Source organism: Benincasa hispida, chromosome 5, assembly GCF_009727055.1.
Source record: "Benincasa hispida cultivar B227 chromosome 5, ASM972705v1, whole genome shotgun sequence".
In the NCBI taxonomy this organism is placed as follows: domain Eukaryota; kingdom Viridiplantae; phylum Streptophyta; class Magnoliopsida; order Cucurbitales; family Cucurbitaceae; genus Benincasa; species Benincasa hispida.
The window spans coordinates 37,138,699-37,158,136 of record NC_052353.1 but is presented as its reverse complement, the minus strand read 5'-3'; the positions used below and the strand labels follow the sequence as shown (position 1 = coordinate 37,158,136).

At 31.5% G+C, this 19,438-nt stretch overlaps 2 protein-coding genes across 2 annotated transcripts in view; one reads left to right on the top strand and one right to left on the bottom strand.

Moving 5' to 3' along the window:
- LOC120078738 (vacuolar-sorting receptor 3-like) overlaps positions 1-7,015 on the top strand; it is a 15,822-nt gene extending 8,807 nt beyond the window's left edge. The window contains exons 10-12 of the mRNA XM_039033047.1: positions 5,543-5,671; positions 6,098-6,204; positions 6,409-7,015. Coding sequence (XP_038888975.1) covers positions 5,543-5,671; positions 6,098-6,204; positions 6,409-6,507 — 335 coding nt within the window. The 3' untranslated portion in view covers positions 6,508-7,015. The remainder of the gene's footprint in view (positions 1-5,542; positions 5,672-6,097; positions 6,205-6,408) is intronic.
- Positions 7,016-13,936: 6,921 nt separating this feature from the next.
- On the bottom strand, positions 13,937-15,965 carry LOC120077660 (transcription factor RSL2-like). Its single transcript, XM_039031614.1, has 5 exons — positions 15,543-15,965; positions 14,646-14,897; positions 14,491-14,556; positions 14,203-14,268; positions 13,937-14,044 (listed from the first exon to the last, which is right to left on the bottom strand). Exons 1-5 carry the CDS (start codon positions 15,963-15,965, stop codon positions 13,937-13,939), a joined length of 915 nt encoding a protein of 304 aa, XP_038887542.1.
- Between the last annotated feature and the right edge of the window lie 3,473 nt (positions 15,966-19,438).

The following is a 19,438-nucleotide window of genomic DNA, read 5'->3' as shown; positions in this document are numbered from 1 at the left end:
ACCGGTGGCATTGAAATTCTAGTCTGCACTCCATGAAAGAAGAAATAGAAAGGCGACGGACTCCACTTGAGAAATAGGTCTCATTAGATGTGGAGCCTTAGGGACTGATCAACAAAATTAGCCAAAACTACTATGTGACTCATGGGAGCTACCCATAACTTTCATGCGGAAACGGACAAAAGCTTCGTCAGCCTGAACTTGAATTGGAAAGAGATGCGAGAAGATGAAGCTGTGAATTCTGCAGCCCTACGATATCGGGGGATATGCAGCAAAGAGAACTCGTAAAGTAGGAAGATGGAAAGGGGCTCGTCATTTCGATTGTCAAGATGAGATGATTTGAAGTGGTACTGGCGGTGGATATTCCTAACTATGAAATAAAGTCATCCAGTGCCCTCCCATAAATGGTTAGTCATACCGGATCTACACCGACCGTTAGTCAAGCCTAGTATCAGCGGGCCAAAGGAAATAGCTATAGTAGAGAATGATCTCAGAGCCTCACTTGAAGAGGCTCCGGACCACGACGAACCACGGTTCATGACCATTCCCAGTAGAAATCGGTTTTGAGTTCCCTGAAGAGGAGATCCCCCAAGACGATCTATTTGTCTGTCAGGAGTATCGGACATCAGGCCCGAAAAGTTGCCAAGTCCCTACCCACCCACGAAGGGGGATTGACCCATGAGGTTGAGTTTTGCCAGGGCAAAGCGCCTGCCAGGAAGGCATGTCAGATGCCCCGCCGAATTGGTTGGCATCGGAAACAGCCAGACGAGTGTTAAGTATGGCTCAGCTTAGCTTCAATAGCCAGCAGAGTTCTGCGATGGGAAATGCGGCCCTCGAAGTGCGCGACAGACAGCCACTCAGGCCACACTTGATGGACCACCCTTATGCAGGCAAAAGTCCTCAGACACATAACTTCACTAAAGAGTGGGAGCAAAACCCCTAAGATAGCTCGCGCCTACCTAGAAAGAGCATCAAGGAGAATGAAGAAATGGGCTGCGTAAGAAGCAGAGGGCCTTGAGTTTCAAGCTGGGGACAAGGTCCTGATTCAAGCTACGACCGGGACAGTTTCGGTTCCGAAGCCAGAGAGACCAACGGCTAGTAAGGAAATATGAAGGTCAGTGGAAGTAATTGAGAAGGTCGGGAGAACCTCATATAGGGTTCAGTTACCCCCATGGAGGAAGATTCATTCTGTCATCAGTGTGAACCTCCTGAAGCCCTATCGTCCCGAACCCGAGGATAGACAGCGGAACATTGCTAAGGCGCCCATCAGTCACGACGAAGAGTTTTGCTGAGAAAGAAGTTGCACAAATCTTAGGGAAACGTACACGCGTAGTGGAAGACCCAGACGAGAACTGACAGAGTTCTTAGTGAAATGGAAAGATCTCCCCGACGAAGAGATCAGTTGGAGAGGGCCGAAGACTTGAAGAATGCAGCTCCGGCCATCGCAGGTTTTGAACAAGGTCGGTTGACGGGGACGTCAACCAATTAAGTGGGGGAGAATGTAACGGTCATGCTTGTCCAGGCCTGTTGCCTATGGCCGCATGCCCAATCCAACCCCCTTCTAGCATATTTTCATGTCCTGTATTGTATTAGTTTAGTTAGCTTGCTTTCTTTACATTTTCATCGTAAGTGACCACTCGCCCTTTTGCATATGCAAGGGTGCCAGTTGGCTTTTTGTTCAGAATGCACTATATGGGGATAAGACTAACCATCATTTCCTCATACCCGGAGTAGTACTTCTATAAAGCCGTTGTTGTTGCTTATGTCTTTCTAGTCTACTACAATCTTTCTTTCTTTATACACACTCTCAAATCTTCTTACGAAAACCTTTTCTCTAAACCCGTTTTCTAAAACCATTTTCCCTCGAACGGGTTGAGGTTGCAAGAGGCACTCGGTGTGCCATCGGCAATTTCTACTTCAAATATACTTTCTCTTTGTTATGTAATATTTTTATATATAGTATGCCTCACAAAAAAAAGCCTGCGCCTTTTTGTTCGTCTTGCGCCTAGGCTCTAGAGGGTCATCGTGCTTAGTGTGCCTTGGGCATTTAAAAACACTGGGAGGATGTTATTGAAAAGATGGTGCTAAAAAAGACTATTAATTCTGCAACAAAACCGCTCATACCGGGCAATGCAATGGAAGCCATCGATAAGATACTGAAAGTCGTGAAGATTTTTGGAATTGGGATAGCCAGTCCTCCCATTTCATCGAGATAAACCAGACGTATTCTATCATAATTTGTTCCCTCCAAGAAAAAAAGCGCAGCGCCAATAAATCCATGAGAGATTATTTGTAAAATAGCTCCATTTAGTCCCTTATCGCTTATAGAACCAATGCCTATAATTATGAAACCCATATGAGAGATGGAGGAATAAGCTATTCTTTTTTTTAAATTGTGTTGACCCGAAGATGTTGAAGCTGCATAGATTATTTGAATTATGCCTACTATGATCAACCAGGGTTCTTTTCACCTCATTTTTTCGTATTTTGTGTTTGTCTGGAATGAATAATTGTAAATCCAAGTAACAATTCATACTTTTTTTCACTTTATTTTATGGAAAGATTATTTGAATCTCTTAAGTTAAGTAAACTATACAGATGGAATATGCAGAAGATGCATGTACTACCTTTTCTAATATTAATTGTCAAATATTTATCATTTATTGTTTTTGTTCTTTTCTATATTTATAAGAGGTCTTTCTCCTATGTAAGAAGACCCAACTTGCACATATTCAATAGAATAATTTTATTGTCTCAAATTTAAGATGGTATTAGAGCATGAGGTCTTGTGTTCAAACCTCTGTAATGTCATTTCTTCCCCAATTAATGTTAGTTTTTACTTGTTGGTTGAGTCTTTTACAAATTTTCAAGCACACAAGTGAAGGAGAGGTTAAAATGTTGATATAATTAAATTTACCATAACCAATCAAGTTAAGCTTTTGAGTCAATCGGTGATTTTAACGATTATCAAGGGCACTTTCTCTCCCCCCCTCTCTCTCTCTCAATTTAGAAACTGGAATGCTATCATTTCATTGAATAAATGAAGTTACAAAAATGCATAGTGACATGAGAATTGCAAAAAAAACGTTTCTAATTGGTGACAAGAGAAGTGAGATTATAGCTTGTAAAAATGGGAGATAATTTACACCAATAGAGTGCTATAAAAGGTAAGTGATCAAAGAAAGACTCAAAATGGATTGCCTTATCTTCAAAGGTACGATGATTCCTCAGACTAAGGGAAGGCTTGGGTAAGACTTAAACAAAGAATCTCCTTTTCCTTGCCAAAAGGATGACAAAGGACTTCTTTCAGACAATTTTCATTAATGAGGAAAGAGAGAGTAGGAAAATCCCAAAGAGCTTTAAAGGGACTAAAAGGTTTGTCCCTCAAAAGAATTAAACACAAAGCTAAACATATTGTACCATCACAAGAAAATTGAAAAACTCATCAATCTATATTAGCAAAGTGGATTTCAAGGTGTTATATTGATAAAACTGCATTGTGGAGAAAGTTATCGTTGAAAAGTATGGCACACCACTCACCTGGGTCTTAAGCTGGGCACAAAATCCCTAAATTCCTCACAAGGGTCTTGGAATTATTATGAGGCAACAAGACCTTGTTTACAGTCGAATATTTAGTATTTTAAGTGATGGAAGGTCCTCCCTATTCAAGACAAATGTCTAGATTGCTCTTCTCTATACTTTTTCACTTTGGGGAGAGGATTCTATCTCAACATTTTCCATACGAATGTTAATATTCTTTTGGTTTAGCCTTTCCCCTCGTCTCTTCACTTTATCACTCTGCGGAGAAGATTCTATTTCTGACATTTGGAACCATACCAATGTTATTGTTCTTTTGGGGGATGCGTTTGTCCTATTTTTGAATTTTTGGAAGAATTTCCTATCACAGTGGAACTTATGGATATTGCTTTACTACCAAAAAAATGTCTAAAGATGAGGAAAACAATATTCATAAATTCCACTATGATTGGAAATTCTTGTGACCACTAATTAACTAATCTAGATAAGTGGGTGGCATTGTAAGGTTGCTACTCAAGATAAGTGGGTGGCATTGCAAGATTGCAGAAGATGTAGGAAAATGCCAGAACCGTTAGGTGCCGAATCCCCCGGGCCATTAAATTCCCAATTTGAAGCAATAACCATAATATTTTTGCAAGATAAAAAACCTCCCTTCACTCCTTTGGAATACCTCTAAAAATTCTCTCTTTTAATCTATAGACTACAAAATTGTTTTTTCAACACAATCCCAGAACACCTTAACTTTTCCTTTGAAGAAAGAACCGCACAGAAGCTGCTGATTTTTTTCTTTCAGTGAGGAATACTCATGCTAAGCCAGCCACACAATTGAAATGCTGCAAGCCAATTTTCTGCTATAACAACGTAATAAAAACAAGCCAAGATCTTCACAATCTTTAAAACATAGCACAGACTAAGTAGAACCCAGTACCAAATACAGACACTGACATTGTTTTGCACTCTTTTCACTTAGAAACATTCTAAGCACTCATTCCACAAGAAGCTTTTATTTTTTTGGATACAAACCTTTCCACCCTGCTTTACCATTTTCTTCTCGAGAACACCATTTGAATCTGTCAAACGCTTAACTGAAGTTTGAACCAAAAAATGGCCAGAAGAATGCGGCAACCGATCTCTTCTATGCACCTCATTTTTATGGCAAGCTGGGGGGTGTGCTTTATTTGGGGCTTACGAGGGGAAAAGACAAATAGAATTGTTAGAGTAAAGAGGGACCCATGGGATGTTTGGGTACCAAATTATTTTGTAATTATTTGTTAGTTCTCTTGTTACTTGATTGGAGTTCCTTTCTTTAGCGGGACTTCCTTTTGTGGCCTTTTTTTAATCTACCTGTGTATTACTCTTTCATCTTTTCTCAACTAAAGTTTGGTTTCTCCTTAAAGAAAAAAAAAATTAATCCGTTCTTGTTGTGGACATGCAAATATTATGATTACTGTTCATTCATGCCCAGATGGTGTGTGTTAAGCAACCATTTCTTTTTAATTCCTGTTTTTCCCTGATATCGACAAGCAGAAGATGTGTTGACATTGTAGACTATTATTATCGTTATTAACTTCTATTTTGTGAATAATTTTTTAGTGGACTTTTTCCCGTTTCAATCTCTAGTAATGAACCATGAACATTCTTTTTTTTCTTTCTTTTTCTTTTCGGATATGAAACAATTCCATTGATGGTATGAAATTATAGAATATATAAGAGGGGAAAACCCCCAAAGGACAGTTACAAAAGGTCTCTCCAATTACATACATAGGACAGGTTTTATTTCTTTCAAGAGAGGGTTTTCTTGTTTCCAATAAAAAAAGATCATGTTTATGAGAGCTGAAGTAGCTGGTGGTTGTTCTTCATGGAATGATAATCTACCGACTGACTGCTATACTACATTTGGTTTAATCTGGAATGAAAATATTATCAAAGTTACACAAGGATGCACCTCTTCTGTTACTGGTATGTGAGATAGATTTGTAATTTGTACTTGTTTGATTGTGTCATACAGATATTGACGAGTGCAAAGAGAAGAAGGCCTGTCAGTGCCCTGAATGTAGCTGCAAAAATACCTGGGGCAGCTACGAGTGCAGTTGCAGTGGTGATCTTTTGTATATCAGAGACCATGATACTTGTATAAGTAAGCAACAGCATCTTCATGCGTACAATTGTCTATGTGCTAATATTTCAGAGCTGTGAACCCCTCTCCTATTGCAGACAATAGAAGTAGGGGATTAAGTACCAAAATATTTGGAATTAGTGTTTATAGTAGATGGACAAAAATTACATTCTCCCAAACAGCATCCATATTCCTCAACATTTACAAAAAATTGTTTATTTTCAAACACGATTTGAAAAGACTAGCTTGCCCTGCATTAAGCCACAAAGCATAGCACCTGTTCTTGAGCCTTAGACACCCCAAAGAGCATCCAATGTAATGTCATAATTCCTGCTGGGAAAGGGAACTTTAAAGGTGTCAAAAGAGATACCAAATTGGACCAAGAGTTTGAGAGGGGGGAGGGGGGAAGTGGTTTGTCTTTCACTAACATTCCATCTCCATTTGCAGGTAAGGCGTCTAGTGGAAGATCTGCCTGGACTGCTGTTTGGGTTATTTTGATAGGCTTGGCTATGGCTGCTGGTGGAGCATACCTTGTATACAAATACAGATTGAGGGTAAGCATATTCATATTATTTAACTGACATTTGTTCTCCTTATTGATTGAGGAGCCTTCAAATCCTGTTGGTAGCATTCTACAATCCATGTTGTACTTTATATAAATGGGGATATGCTTTTTCATTTTTAAGTAGACATAAGCCAGTACCTTTTTTTACGTCATTTTATGGATTGATAATCCTAGGGATTTTTTGCTACTGCAGTCATACATGGATTCAGAAATCAGAGCTATTATGGCTCAGTACATGCCTCTTGACAGCCAAGCCGAAGTTCCAAACTATGTCAATGAGAATCGTGCATAAGAAGGAAGACAATATATTAGGAATCTGTAGATGATTGCACACAGTGGAGTGGAGTGGAGTGGTCTGTCACGTCAAACGCAGTCATCGTCCAGGAGGTCTCGAGCATATATCTTTGCATTCTTGTAACATATGACAATAAACGATGAGGGTTTTAAATTTGACATGTTATTGTTAGACTATAACATGCTGAGGAGTTCTCTGTTGGATTTTTATTTGGGCAGTTGCAGAGGACTCGTGATTAACTTGTCTTGGGTGGGCTAAGCAGCATTATGCCACCACTGTAGTTTGTTGGTGAGGAGGTTAAATATGGTCATTAACTTAATAAGATTGTTATTTGTAGCACTATAATGTCAAAGGCTTAAATTGTAAACTTTGCATATTTGTTTTATCTTTTTGAGAGTGTCATATTGTTCATAGGGATTGGGAGATTATTCAAACATACAAAGCTACAATCCACATGGATGAAGATTTGAACTATAATGTAGATCTTGTAGACTTTTTGAAAGCAGAGTTTGGGTGTTGATAGCTGATACGAACTAAAGTTAAATTGGATGTCTTTTCTTGTGATTTAGGTGGATGGTGGTGAAGATTTTATGAAACAAGTATCTCTTAATAAATTTCATGAGTAACAATTCAAAATATGTAGGTTCTTAGGGTTCTTTACGAGTATAACAATTCAACCCTTGTGCACTTATTTTAAAGTGTAATGGTTTTGATCAACTAAAAAAATAGTGTCTTCGTAAGTCTCTTTGATCTTTTATTTTTCTTCTTCTAAGTACAAAAAGTGGAGTATAGGGATTTGAATTTCTAAATTCAAGGAAATGAGTATATGCCATTTTTGCTCACTTTGGTTTCCTGCCTTTGTTTTTTAATATCTTTTTACACATGATTATTTTCTAAACTCTTCTTTCAACATACAAAATTAGAGAAGTGGAATTTAAGTGTGTACTATTATATGATACTATTGAGTAAAAAATAAGTAAGAAAAATGAAGTTTTTTTTGTCATAGTAAAAGAATCACTTCTAATTTTAGGGTCGATAGTATAAGTATTAAGTTAGTTGAGTTACGTATGTATGTGATTAGAAAAGATAAATATTGTAATGAAAACTAAAATGGTATATTGATGGAGGAGGGCAAAAACCTATCAATTTTCTACCTCTCTTTTTTTTGAGTTCATCCAATTTTCTACATTCTTTTATTAGATAACCTAAAGTATATTTAGTTCTTTCAAAAGTGCTTACGGGAAGATGTGCTTTAACTAAAAGTAGTTGGAAAAATCAATTGTGACATCAAAATTTTGAGGTTATATTAATTAAAAGTTCAATTAACAATTAATTATATCAATTAAACACTAAAGAATAAATTTAGACCATCGCTTGTTTCTATTTAAAATCAACTTAAAATCATCTAAACAATTTTATTGTTCTTCCAAAATTCTATAGAAGTAGTAAATATATATAAGTAACAAAGTACGATCTCAAGGGACTCCATTGAAGCCGAATATCGAACTCTTGCTATAGTGGCAGAAGAGTTGTCTTGGGTGCGACAAATTTTGAGAGATGTCATTATTTTTCTAGAGAGCTCCTTTGCTCTTGTGCGACAATCAGTAAGCTATATAACTTGCTAGGAATCCCACTTTTCAGGGTCGTATCAAACATGTAGAGATCGATTTTCATTTCGTTTGAGAAAAGATGGTGGCTCGTGATGTACAGCCCAATTTTATCTCCACAATTCAGCAATCCGTAGATCTCCTCACTAAGGCCTTAACATCTGATCGTTTGCAATTTCCAAGGCACAAGCGCATGGCTTCCAAGCCATTTTGTCTGAGGGGATAATAGAATATATATGTAATTAGTTGCTGAAATTTGTTATTATTATTTTTTTTTTTATGGAGAATTTGTCGGGTCGGAATTAAACCTCTGACCTCAAGTTATCTACATATTTTATGACAATTAATTTTGGCGAAATTTGTTATTTGTTAGTTTGTTAAAAAGTTGTTTTTAATTATAGTTGAAGTTTTCTCTCTAATCTTCATGTATCTCTTCTATAAATAGTTTGTAAGTTTCAATAACAAAGATTCATGAGAAAGAAGTTATTGATACTCTAAAATTTGTTAAAAATTGTATTGCATAAAACTAATTATTAAATTAATTTTGAGTGAGTTAAAAGTGAATTTTATTTTGAGAATGACAAGTGAATTTTATTTTGAGTATGACAAAAGTGATTTTAATAATTTTAAAATTACCCAAACATACAATTAAGTTCTTATTTATTATCTAAAGAAATGGATAGAAAATGGATAAAGGTTTATACATTATTTTTCTATATAGTTTTTTAATTGCATAAAGTTGGCATCGGACATAATTCAAATGGATTTTAGATATGAGGGATTTTCAAAAATAGAAAAATACGGGAAACTATTTACACAAAATAACAAAATTTTAATCTTATTTGATAGACGTTGATAGAATCTATTAGCGTCTATCAATATATATATATTTTTCCTATTTCTTTAAATAGTTTGATATTTTTTCTATCTATGAAAATTTCCAATAGAATATGGGTGGTTTGTTGAATTTTCTTTATGCAAATAATAAGTGTAATTCTTCTATTTTCTTTATTTGTGATATAAATATCATTGAGAAAAATTGCCACTATCTTAAATGATTGAGTAAAATTAAAAAATTGAAAAATTGAAAAAAGAACCAAGCAGAAAACTAGAAAAAAGTCAAATCAAATTAAAATTGTAATTTGACTTATTTGTTCAATTTGTAGAGGGGGATGTTTTAGTTTAAATTATGCTAATAAAAGAGGGTTTATTCATAGATTGAGGGATAATCCATCTTCATTGGAGGACTAAAGAGTTGACATGAATTTAAACAATATAATGACTTTTTTGCACTTCTTGAAAAGAAATATACAAAATTTCAATAAATATTTTGAGATATTTGACATTCCCAAACATCAAATAGTAGAAAAAAAATCTTGCTAGTTTAAATTTATATAATCAAGAGTCAACAAATTTAGAAAAATAGGAGCAAAATTTGACATTATTTGCATTTCAATTCATATTAAGAACTTAAACTCAATGTTGATATTTTTTTATTGTTTGACATTAAGAAGCCTAGATGTGATTAAATGCATTCCCTCCATAATGCAAAATTAAATAGTTTCTATATGGGAGTCAATGGGTAGGACAATGAGAAAACACATGAAATTAGTATAATTATATGAAATTGAAATTAAAAAAAAAAAGATTTTTCCTTGTATTATAATTTATTAAGTATTTGAAAAAGTGAAGTTATTTGAGTTAAAAAACAAAAGAAAGAAAGAAAGAAAACAAATTATGATGGAAGATAGGGAAGTTGTTGTGCAATATGTGATACTTGTCAAACACCCTTTAATGGTTAACTTAAGTAGAGTTTTCAATGTGTTTACGAAACAAAATATTATTCGAGTATTTGAGCTTACCCAAAAAAAGACTTTATTCTTTCTATTTATCTAAATTACTTGATTTAAGATTTTCGAACTTAATTTCAGTACAGTGGATCAGCTAAACATAAATCGATCCCGTAGGCACATTCGACCTAAGAGTGGTCACCCTTGAGTTTGTCGGCTTGTCGATTAGTTGGTCTAGACCCATTTCTATAATATAAGACCTCTTTGTTTTGGACATTTCTTAGAGGTCATTTGATTTAAGATTTTATAGATATCTAACAATAAGCGTGAGAAAAATATGTCTGAGAATAAGATTATTGGAAATAAATAATTACTTTAGTTGTATGTGCAAATGTTATCAGAATTGTATGAGAATACACTCTGTTTTTTTTTGTATTTATGGTATGAGATTAATCATAATGCCTCCTATGATTTCAATAGATAAGTAATAAAACAATCATTTTTATAAATAAATAAATAACCATTAAAAATTAAGTAGAAGCATTACAAAAAATAATTAGCTAATAATAAGAGAATCATTTTAATGGGATAGTTAAGTATATAAGTACTATTAAAATTAATACTTATACTAAGTTAATTTCACTAATACTGAATTAATCAATTAATAATTTAAATAAACATATTTAGTTATTAACCAGATAACTTAATTGAATAAATTATATGATTTTTATTTATTACAATATATTATTTAATATAAATTACTTATAGTTAAATATTATAAATTATAATCTTAATTTGAATTAAATAATATAAAAAATATTTTAATAGGAAATATAAAAAAAGAATGTAAGAAAAAAGATAACACCATATTTCTATATGTTAATAATGAACGTTAACCATATTGAAAAAAAAATGTTTTTATGTTTTGATATGTTTTTTTTTTTAATAAGAAAAGTTTTGATAGGTTAAAAATCGATGTCCTATTCAAAATTAATCTCAACAAATAACAATTTTGTTATAAATAATCATAAATAGTTATAGTTATTAAAAAAATCAACTTATTTAATTTAACTAATTAAATATGTATAAGATATTGTTAGCTAATAATTAATTAATAATTTAAGTAAATAACTAATTTCATTTATTTAATATTTTTTTATTAATATAAATGAATTAAAGAAACATTTTAATAAATTATTAATGATGTATTAAGAGTTATTTTCAAATATAGGAAAATAAGCTAACTTATTTGCAAATATAGCAAATTCATCGGTGATAGACAATAATAAACATTATAGACATCCATCAGTGTCAATGATAGACATTAGTAAATGTCTATCTGTGTCTATCAATATTTATCATTGACAATCAGTGACGTTTTGTTATATTTAAAAATATTTGCAACAATTTTGTCATTTAAAACAATTACTAAAATTATCAATTAATTATATTGATTTCGTTAAATCCAAAATAAAATAATATAAGAGAGAAAACTATTTTAGAATAGTCCGAATACCCATTTGATTTAGTGTACTTTATCATAATGATCTACATGAAATGTCAATTTGTTTGTAGATAATAAAAGTAGACATAAAATGGAGATCCGTTTTGACAACCTTTCCATTTTATGTTTCATGTTTTTTGTTTTCCAAAAATAGAAACAAAAATATGTTTAATTAATAACTATATCTATTTCTTGTTTTTTGAAACTATGGTTTGCTAATTATTTTTTGTTTTCTAGTAGAAATTTTTTTCAAATTCTAGAAATAAGAAACGAGATGAATTATCAAACAAGTGATATATTTCTTAAAAACTGAGGAACATAAACAATAAATGAAAACATTATCAAACTAACTAAGATTAGAGATTTTTCACAAAGATTTCAAATATATATATATATAATCTACAAAAGAAATAGGTTTTCTTTAGAGTTAGTCAACTATCTTAGATCGCGAGGTATTAATTTAAAATAGAAATCCATATTGGGTTCACTAGTTTTTATATCATTCTTAAAAGCCTTTTTTTTCTATAGTATATATATATATATATATATATTATATATGTATATATATTATATAAAGTCTACTCTCAACAACAAAGATTTCAACTCCTCCTCTTTGGAATATATTTTTCACAAGGAATATCCATTGTAAGGAACAATGATAAGGTTTGCCTCTTCTTTGTGGCATTAGAGAATTAATTTTTCGCCATATTTAAAATTGAGGCAAGAAACTTTGATATTGATTATTAGAAATAGCTAATTTTGTCTTCTCTACATTTGGTATTAGTACTTAGCTAGGGGTGACAATGAGGCCGGGTGGGAATTAAAAGAAAATAATTTTCAAGTAGGTAAATGAGTAAATGATATCACGTATATTTTCATTTTTCATAAATTAGTTGTCACATCAATTTTTGTCTTATAAAAGAAAAACTCTCAAATTGTATTTTTAGAACAAATTTCAAAATTCATTTCGTTTAAAACCCTAACTCCTTTCTCTCTAAATTGTTTGAAATTTGAAATAGCTAAGACTCTGTTCGATAATCATTTCGTTTTTTATTTTTTGTTTTCAAAATTAAACATATAGACACTACTTCTACCTTTAAATTTCTTCATTTGTGAACTACTTTTTACCAACAGTTTAAAAATCAAGCCAAATTTTGAAAAAAAAAAAAAAATAGTTTTTAAAAACTTGTTTTTTTTTTTTTTTGAAATTTAGCTAAAAATTCACCATTATGCTTAAGAAAGATGTAAATTATTGTAAGAAATTGAGAGAAAATAGACTTATTTTTCACAAAACAAAAAATAAAAAACAAAATAATTACCAAACGGGTCTAAATTTCACGCAATATTATATACAATTTTGCTCATAACCCAAATTGTCATCTTTGTGTTAGAATAATCTCTGCCTTGTTAGATGTCATTCTCCAATTAAAACCCTAACTCCTTTCTCTGTCACACACACATATATGAACAAAACAAACAATATGTATAAGAGATCTGAAAAATGGCTAGAAAATGAAGAGAAAGAGAGAAGATAAAAATGAAAGCAAAATATGTTAAAATTGTGGGATTATTAAACTAAAGGTGGGAGACAAAGCTGAACCTTTTATCTTCTATCTTTTGTGCCTAAATTTGGTATCAATCCTTGGGAGATGCACCATGACGAGTCATTAAAATAATTGGTAAAAATAGATGCTATTCGTGAATGGTGAAAACTTCGAGCGTTATTTTTTACAATTACCTAAATAAATAATGGTCCTAGGAGAAAAATTGACACCCTATAAGAGAACTCAATGAATATGAACTAAATGCTCTCTTTTATTGTTCTGTCCAGTAGGGAAGAAAATACCATGAATTTATAGAGCTACTACTAATAATCTTTCCTAAAAATTTCTACACAAATTTGACTAAGCTTTTTCAGTAGAAGTTAATGTAAAATACCATGATATCATGCATTTCAGTGTACATACACATTCTTGGGGAGCCATTATTGCCACATGCCATGTATTCAGCTTCGATGCTAGATAAAGTAACGGTGCTAAAACGATCCACAAAACAAACTTGAGCTGGACTTGGAAATGTGGTGCTTGTTTGAGGCCATATAACGCCTTCTTTAATCAACAAACATGGTTAGAAGAGTTGATATAAAGTGACAATATGAAGTTAAACTTCTCTTTTCATCACAGCTTCATTGAACTTATATTATATATTTAATTATAATCAAAAGTTGCAGGGAAAGTGCACTCAAAGTTAAGAACATATTGAGCGTAATACAAAGAATGAACATTTTCTTGAAATTACTAAATCTCCATCACCTTCCTTTACAAAACATTTTTTATCTCAAAGGTTCGAAAACTCGAAAACTCCTCGAATCGAATTCGCTCTATCAAACTCTCATTTCATCCATTGGGTTATGAAAAAAAATCTATCAACAAGTTTTACAAAAGACACATTATTTCCCCACCAAAAAAAAAAAAAAAAATTACACTTTTTCTTCTCAAACTGCACAGCAACCCATCTTCTCTGTTTCATAATTCTTTCTCTTTTGGTGTTTTCAGGGTCGTCGGGTTAAGTCCGATATCCATTCCATTGTAAGCGATTGGAGCATACATCCATAAATCATCAGAGCTTAATAGCTGCAATAATAATCAGTTATAATGAAAATGTCAAAGAGCTGTTGTAAAAAATGATGAGTTTTTGGAGATGTTAAAAGAAAAAAAAAAAAAAAAAAAAAAAAAATTGTCTTTTTTTTTTTTTTAGCTAATAAAGCTTTTGTGCTTTGTTTGAAAATAACCTTGATTTGGAGTTGTAGAAACTTCACATATTGAACAGCTTCCTCAAGCATTGTGCTGATATCAACCTACACATCCCAAAACAGGCAGTAATTCAGGTACTTTCACAAGTGTGCCGTTTTCAAATATAAAAAAAATAATCAAAATATTTATAAATATAGTAAAAACTGTAATTATCTATCCGTGATAGACACTGATAGACTACTATCATCTATTACGGATAGATTGTGACATTTTTTTTATATTTAAAAATATTTAAAAAAATTTTACCATTTAAAACAATTTCTTACCTTTGTTCCATTTGGGACAAGATTCTGTAAGATTCTCAACCTTTCATTGATTCTTTCTCTTCTTTTCTGTAATAAAATTAAGCATTACAATTAATGAAAAATGAATTGTTTTTCTTTTCCCAAATTTATTTATTTATTTTTCATTATTGCCTTACCCTTGCATAGAGGCTCTGTGGATCTGTGGCTGAGCCTCTGCTAGCTCGGGATTTGGTCGGCCCGTTCGGACTCGATCCCAAGTTATTAGCTCCTCCGTTTCGATCGAGAGAGGCATTGGATTCGTCTTCAGAACAATAGTTGCTTGTGCTTTGTCTGCTAGGGCCAGGATTGCCATCTTCTTCAGTGTTAATGCTGCTTGAGGTAATAAGCTTTTGAGTTTTCTTTGGCCTCTCATTCCTCTCCTTTTGTACCTACAGTAGTTTATTAGTATAACCTTTTAAATAAATATAATATTAAAAAAACTACAACTTATCTGAATTCAAGAAAATAATATTAATGTACGTAGAGATATTAAACCACACAAATACCTCATCATATGTCATTTATCATTACTATACCAAATATATATATATATCAAATTTACTCTAAACCCATCATCAAATTGCATACCAAACTTTAAAAATAAGTCACTAAAATGTATTATGATCATATGCTTTCAATTAATTATGACATATACATAGTACTAAGTCAGACAAAATTTCAAAGAAAAACGGTATTAGAACTAAATTTTGTTAAAATTTGTGAGTTTACCATGTTCAATGATTAATTAATACAAATGAATCAAACTTAGATCATTGAGTTTAGAGATGAATTTAATCTTTTCATTATATTTTCAAGCTCCAAATACTACCAATAATAATAATTATAATAATAAACTAAAACTTATATATACATTAAAAATTTTAAAGTTAGAGGTTTGATTCCTCTCCCTCACATATTGTAAAAAAATAAATGGTATTTTTTTAAATATTTTATTCAATATCAAATTACGATTAAACTCGAAACTTAAAGAATGTAATTTTGATTCATATGGAAAATATATCTTATATACTTACATGATTATCCCCAAATCCTGCCCTTGATCTTTTCTTGCAATTGATCTCAAATTGGGCAGCTTCTTCAGGTAATTTCATCAACTCAGCTTCAGAACAAGGCTGCAAATGATTCTCACTCACCTCTAAATTAATAGAGTCTTCATGATCTTCAAGGTGGAAATTACTACCATTGTTATTGTAATAATTTCCAAGCTCCCCCAATGAAAAATCATGATTATTATTATTGTTGTTCATGGGATTGCAATAATAATAATTATTATTATTTTCATTAGTGGGGAATAATAATTGGCTGCAATAGTTTCCATCACTAGTCTCTTGTGAAAGGGTATAAAAGGTTGAAGAAGAAGGTGTTTCATAAGGAAGGGAAGCCATGAAAGGATCAGCTGAGGAAGGTGTAATATTGTTGAAGAGTAATTGAGCCATGAAAGTTGCTTCTTCTTCTTCTTCATGATCAGCTGTGAAGCTTCCATTGAGTTGCTCCATGTTTGAAGGAGATTTAAGGGGCTTAATTGTGTGTTTTGATGATGATTTGGAGATTTGATGGAAGAGTTGAGGGATTTATATATTTATAGGGAGTTTTTGTGTGTGATTGGAGTTGACTTTGGATGATTTAAGAAATTGAGAGATTTTTCCAATTATTACTTTGTTGAAAAAGACTAGTTTTTTTCCATTTGTTTCTAGCGTTTTCTTTAATGGGAGTTTGTTTTAATATTGAAAACTAATAATAAAATGCTTTGCAAACTGTTTGATAACTATTTGATTTATCGATATCAAGACTTAAAATCATTTAAAAGAAAAAATAAACGGATGAAAAACTTCTAATAAAGATATAGAGAAATGTAATATCATATTGTTTTGTGGGAATCCAAGATTTCTATGAGTATTAAGGCATTTGAAATACTACCGTGTTTTTATCTTGCAGAAATATAGAATAATATTTGGGTATCTCGAGATGCTTATGCATCTTTTAAGATGTCCAAAGGAGACATTTTAAGAGCTTTTGATGCTCTCTTGAAACATGGATTTTCAAGATTCCAATATTGATGAGGTTTTTTTTTTTTTTTGGGCATTCATTTTCGTTTATATATCACTCTTTCTTTATTTTCATTTTATAATTGGAATAAATCAATATATCTATTCATCAACTATATGCACATATATCACAAATCAATGTCATTTTTTTTAAAGAACTTCTTTATTTAAATAATATGTAATAATATTGTTATAGGTCATTTTTGGACCAAGAATCATGAGCTTGGGAGGACGGACTTTTAAGGGTAAGACCGGAATAATGAGAGTCACATGAGGGCTATAGAGGAGTGTTAGAAATGGGCCAATAAGTCGAGGGAGAAAGAGACCAAGAAAAGGAAAGATGTTGGGCCAAAATGACACAACTTGCCCATCTCGGCCTCGGTCCCGTGAAGGTCCACTTCCTGTGGGCTATTGTCTCAGTCCCCCATGAACAACCTGAATTAACATTCCCTAATCTGATCCCTTTTGGATTAGAAACCCCTAGCTCCACCCCGCTATAAATAGGAGGTCATAAGCATCACCCAAGGTAAGTAATCTTTTGGCTTCTAGCTTGCTCGCATCCTTTGCTCATTACTTACTTAAGCATCGGAGGTTCTGTAGAAGGTATTACATTGGTATTTTTCTTTTTCTTTATTTTACTGGTAATCTTTCTTTCCAAAATTACAAATTTACCTTTGAGGACACATAGGTGAGTTATCATGTCAAGATTTTGCCATCAATAAGTATGATCTACGAAAACAAAATATACTTTCAACGACTAGGGTTTTCAACTTTTGCTGGCACAGGTCAACATTTTTATCGATTTTACCATCAACATCAAGAGTGAGTCCACATTTCATTATATCATTAAAAAATTGAAGAAACATAAAAATGAAGTAAAAAAATATCAATAATGTGAATGTAATATCAACGATAAACATTTTAACTTATTTAAAAAGTGTAAAATATTTAATTAATAATTCTTTAAAAATATTTATATAATAATTTAATTTAATTTTTTTGTTTGTATAATTTTCTAGATTTATCCAACAACTTCAACTTTTAATGATATTTCCATCGACATTTTAAACTTTATTTTTACCCATATAATTCTCTTCTTTTAAAATAATAATTCAAGTACGTTTCAAATTAACATTTAAATTAATATGTAATACAATATCTTTTATAAAAAAATCAAAACAATATAAATTAACTTGTTTTACAAAATAGCACATGTAAAATTAATATAAACTGAATTCATAATAATATATATATATATATAGGGGTTGTTTTCAAATATAGAAAAATGAACCAAAATATTTATAAATATAACAAAATTTTACTGTTTATCTACGATAGACCGCAATAGATCTTGATAGACTACTACATGTATCTATCTGTGTTATGACATACACAACATATAGACTATAATATTTTGCTATTATTTATAAATATTTTCAGCAGTTTTCACTATAAGAAAAAAAGGTTTCCGCCGACACTAAAAAAAGCGTTAGCATAGGGTCTCTATACCGACACCAAAGATGGCGTCAACATATAAGGGTTATCCCGAAGCCAAAATAGGAAGGTGTCGGGAGAAAGAAATCTATCCCGACACCTAACGGAAGGCGTTAGAATATAAGATCTAACGGATTTGGAAATGGGAAGTTTCATGATTGTTTGTTGTAAATTTGAATTTGCGGACTTGGAAATTGGGATTGTGGTCTTTGTTGAAATTTAGTTCTTTATAATTTATGTTTGTTGGCTTGAAATTTGTTAAAATCTTGTCTTTGAAAGTTACAAACAAATGAGGAGAATGGGTATATTGTGTTTGCATTTGGGTTAATTTGCTTAAAATTTGTTAAAAACTTGTATGTCAAAGTTCTAAAGAAAGGAAGACATTGAGTTTACATTTGGGTTTGTTTGTTTGGATTTATTTAAACTTGCTTGTTGGATTTGTGTGTTGAGGACAATGAAGCAAACTTTGGGTTGTTGAAGGTTCTAAATGAAAAGAGAAGAATAAGGGCAAATTTGTATCATTGAAGATTCTAAATCAAAAGAGGGGATGAGTTTTTTGGCTTTATTGTTGCTCTAATTTCTTGCTTGTTTTAAATTTAGTACTAATTTCATTGTTGGGTTTGGGAACTTGGGTTGTTCAAGATTCCAAATTTAGATTGTTTTAAGTATTCTAAACAAAAAAGGGGAATACGTTTATTTGCTTTAAACAATATGTTTTCTCAAATTTGTTTCTTTATTTGAGCTGTTTGGTTTAAAATAGAAATCAAACTAATCCACAATTTGAACAATATATGCCTTGAAAGAACCTAGTATTAGATTATAGATTTGAACAATTTAAACCATTGTTAAAACTTTAACATATAAATAGTTGAATATTTGAACAATTATATGGAACAATTCATAATTTGCCAATAGCTTACAATACCCCGAATAACTTTGTATTATTTATTTTTTTTATAGGATCAATATTATGTACGTGACTTCACAATCGAACTGGATTGAAATGTTTTTATGTCAAATGTTATATTTGTTGAACTTAAATGTCTTTTTTTTTTTTAATCAAAACTCATGTTTTTGTTATTTTTAGTTCATATATGTCTATTTCATTTTGGAATAATATAAATTGTAAGGATGTTTATGACTATTTAAATGAAGTTTAATTTTTTTTTTTTTTTTTTTCAAATATTTTGCTTCATAGGATATTAGCTACAATTTTAGCTAAGAAAAATATAGTATTTTTAAAAAATAAAATAAATTTTAAAAATAAAAATAAAGTCAATGCCGACGCTACATTGGCATAGGTAAAAGTCATCTACCCAATACTATGTTAAGTGTTGGCAAAAGTTCAACGTTTGTAAAAACAACATACC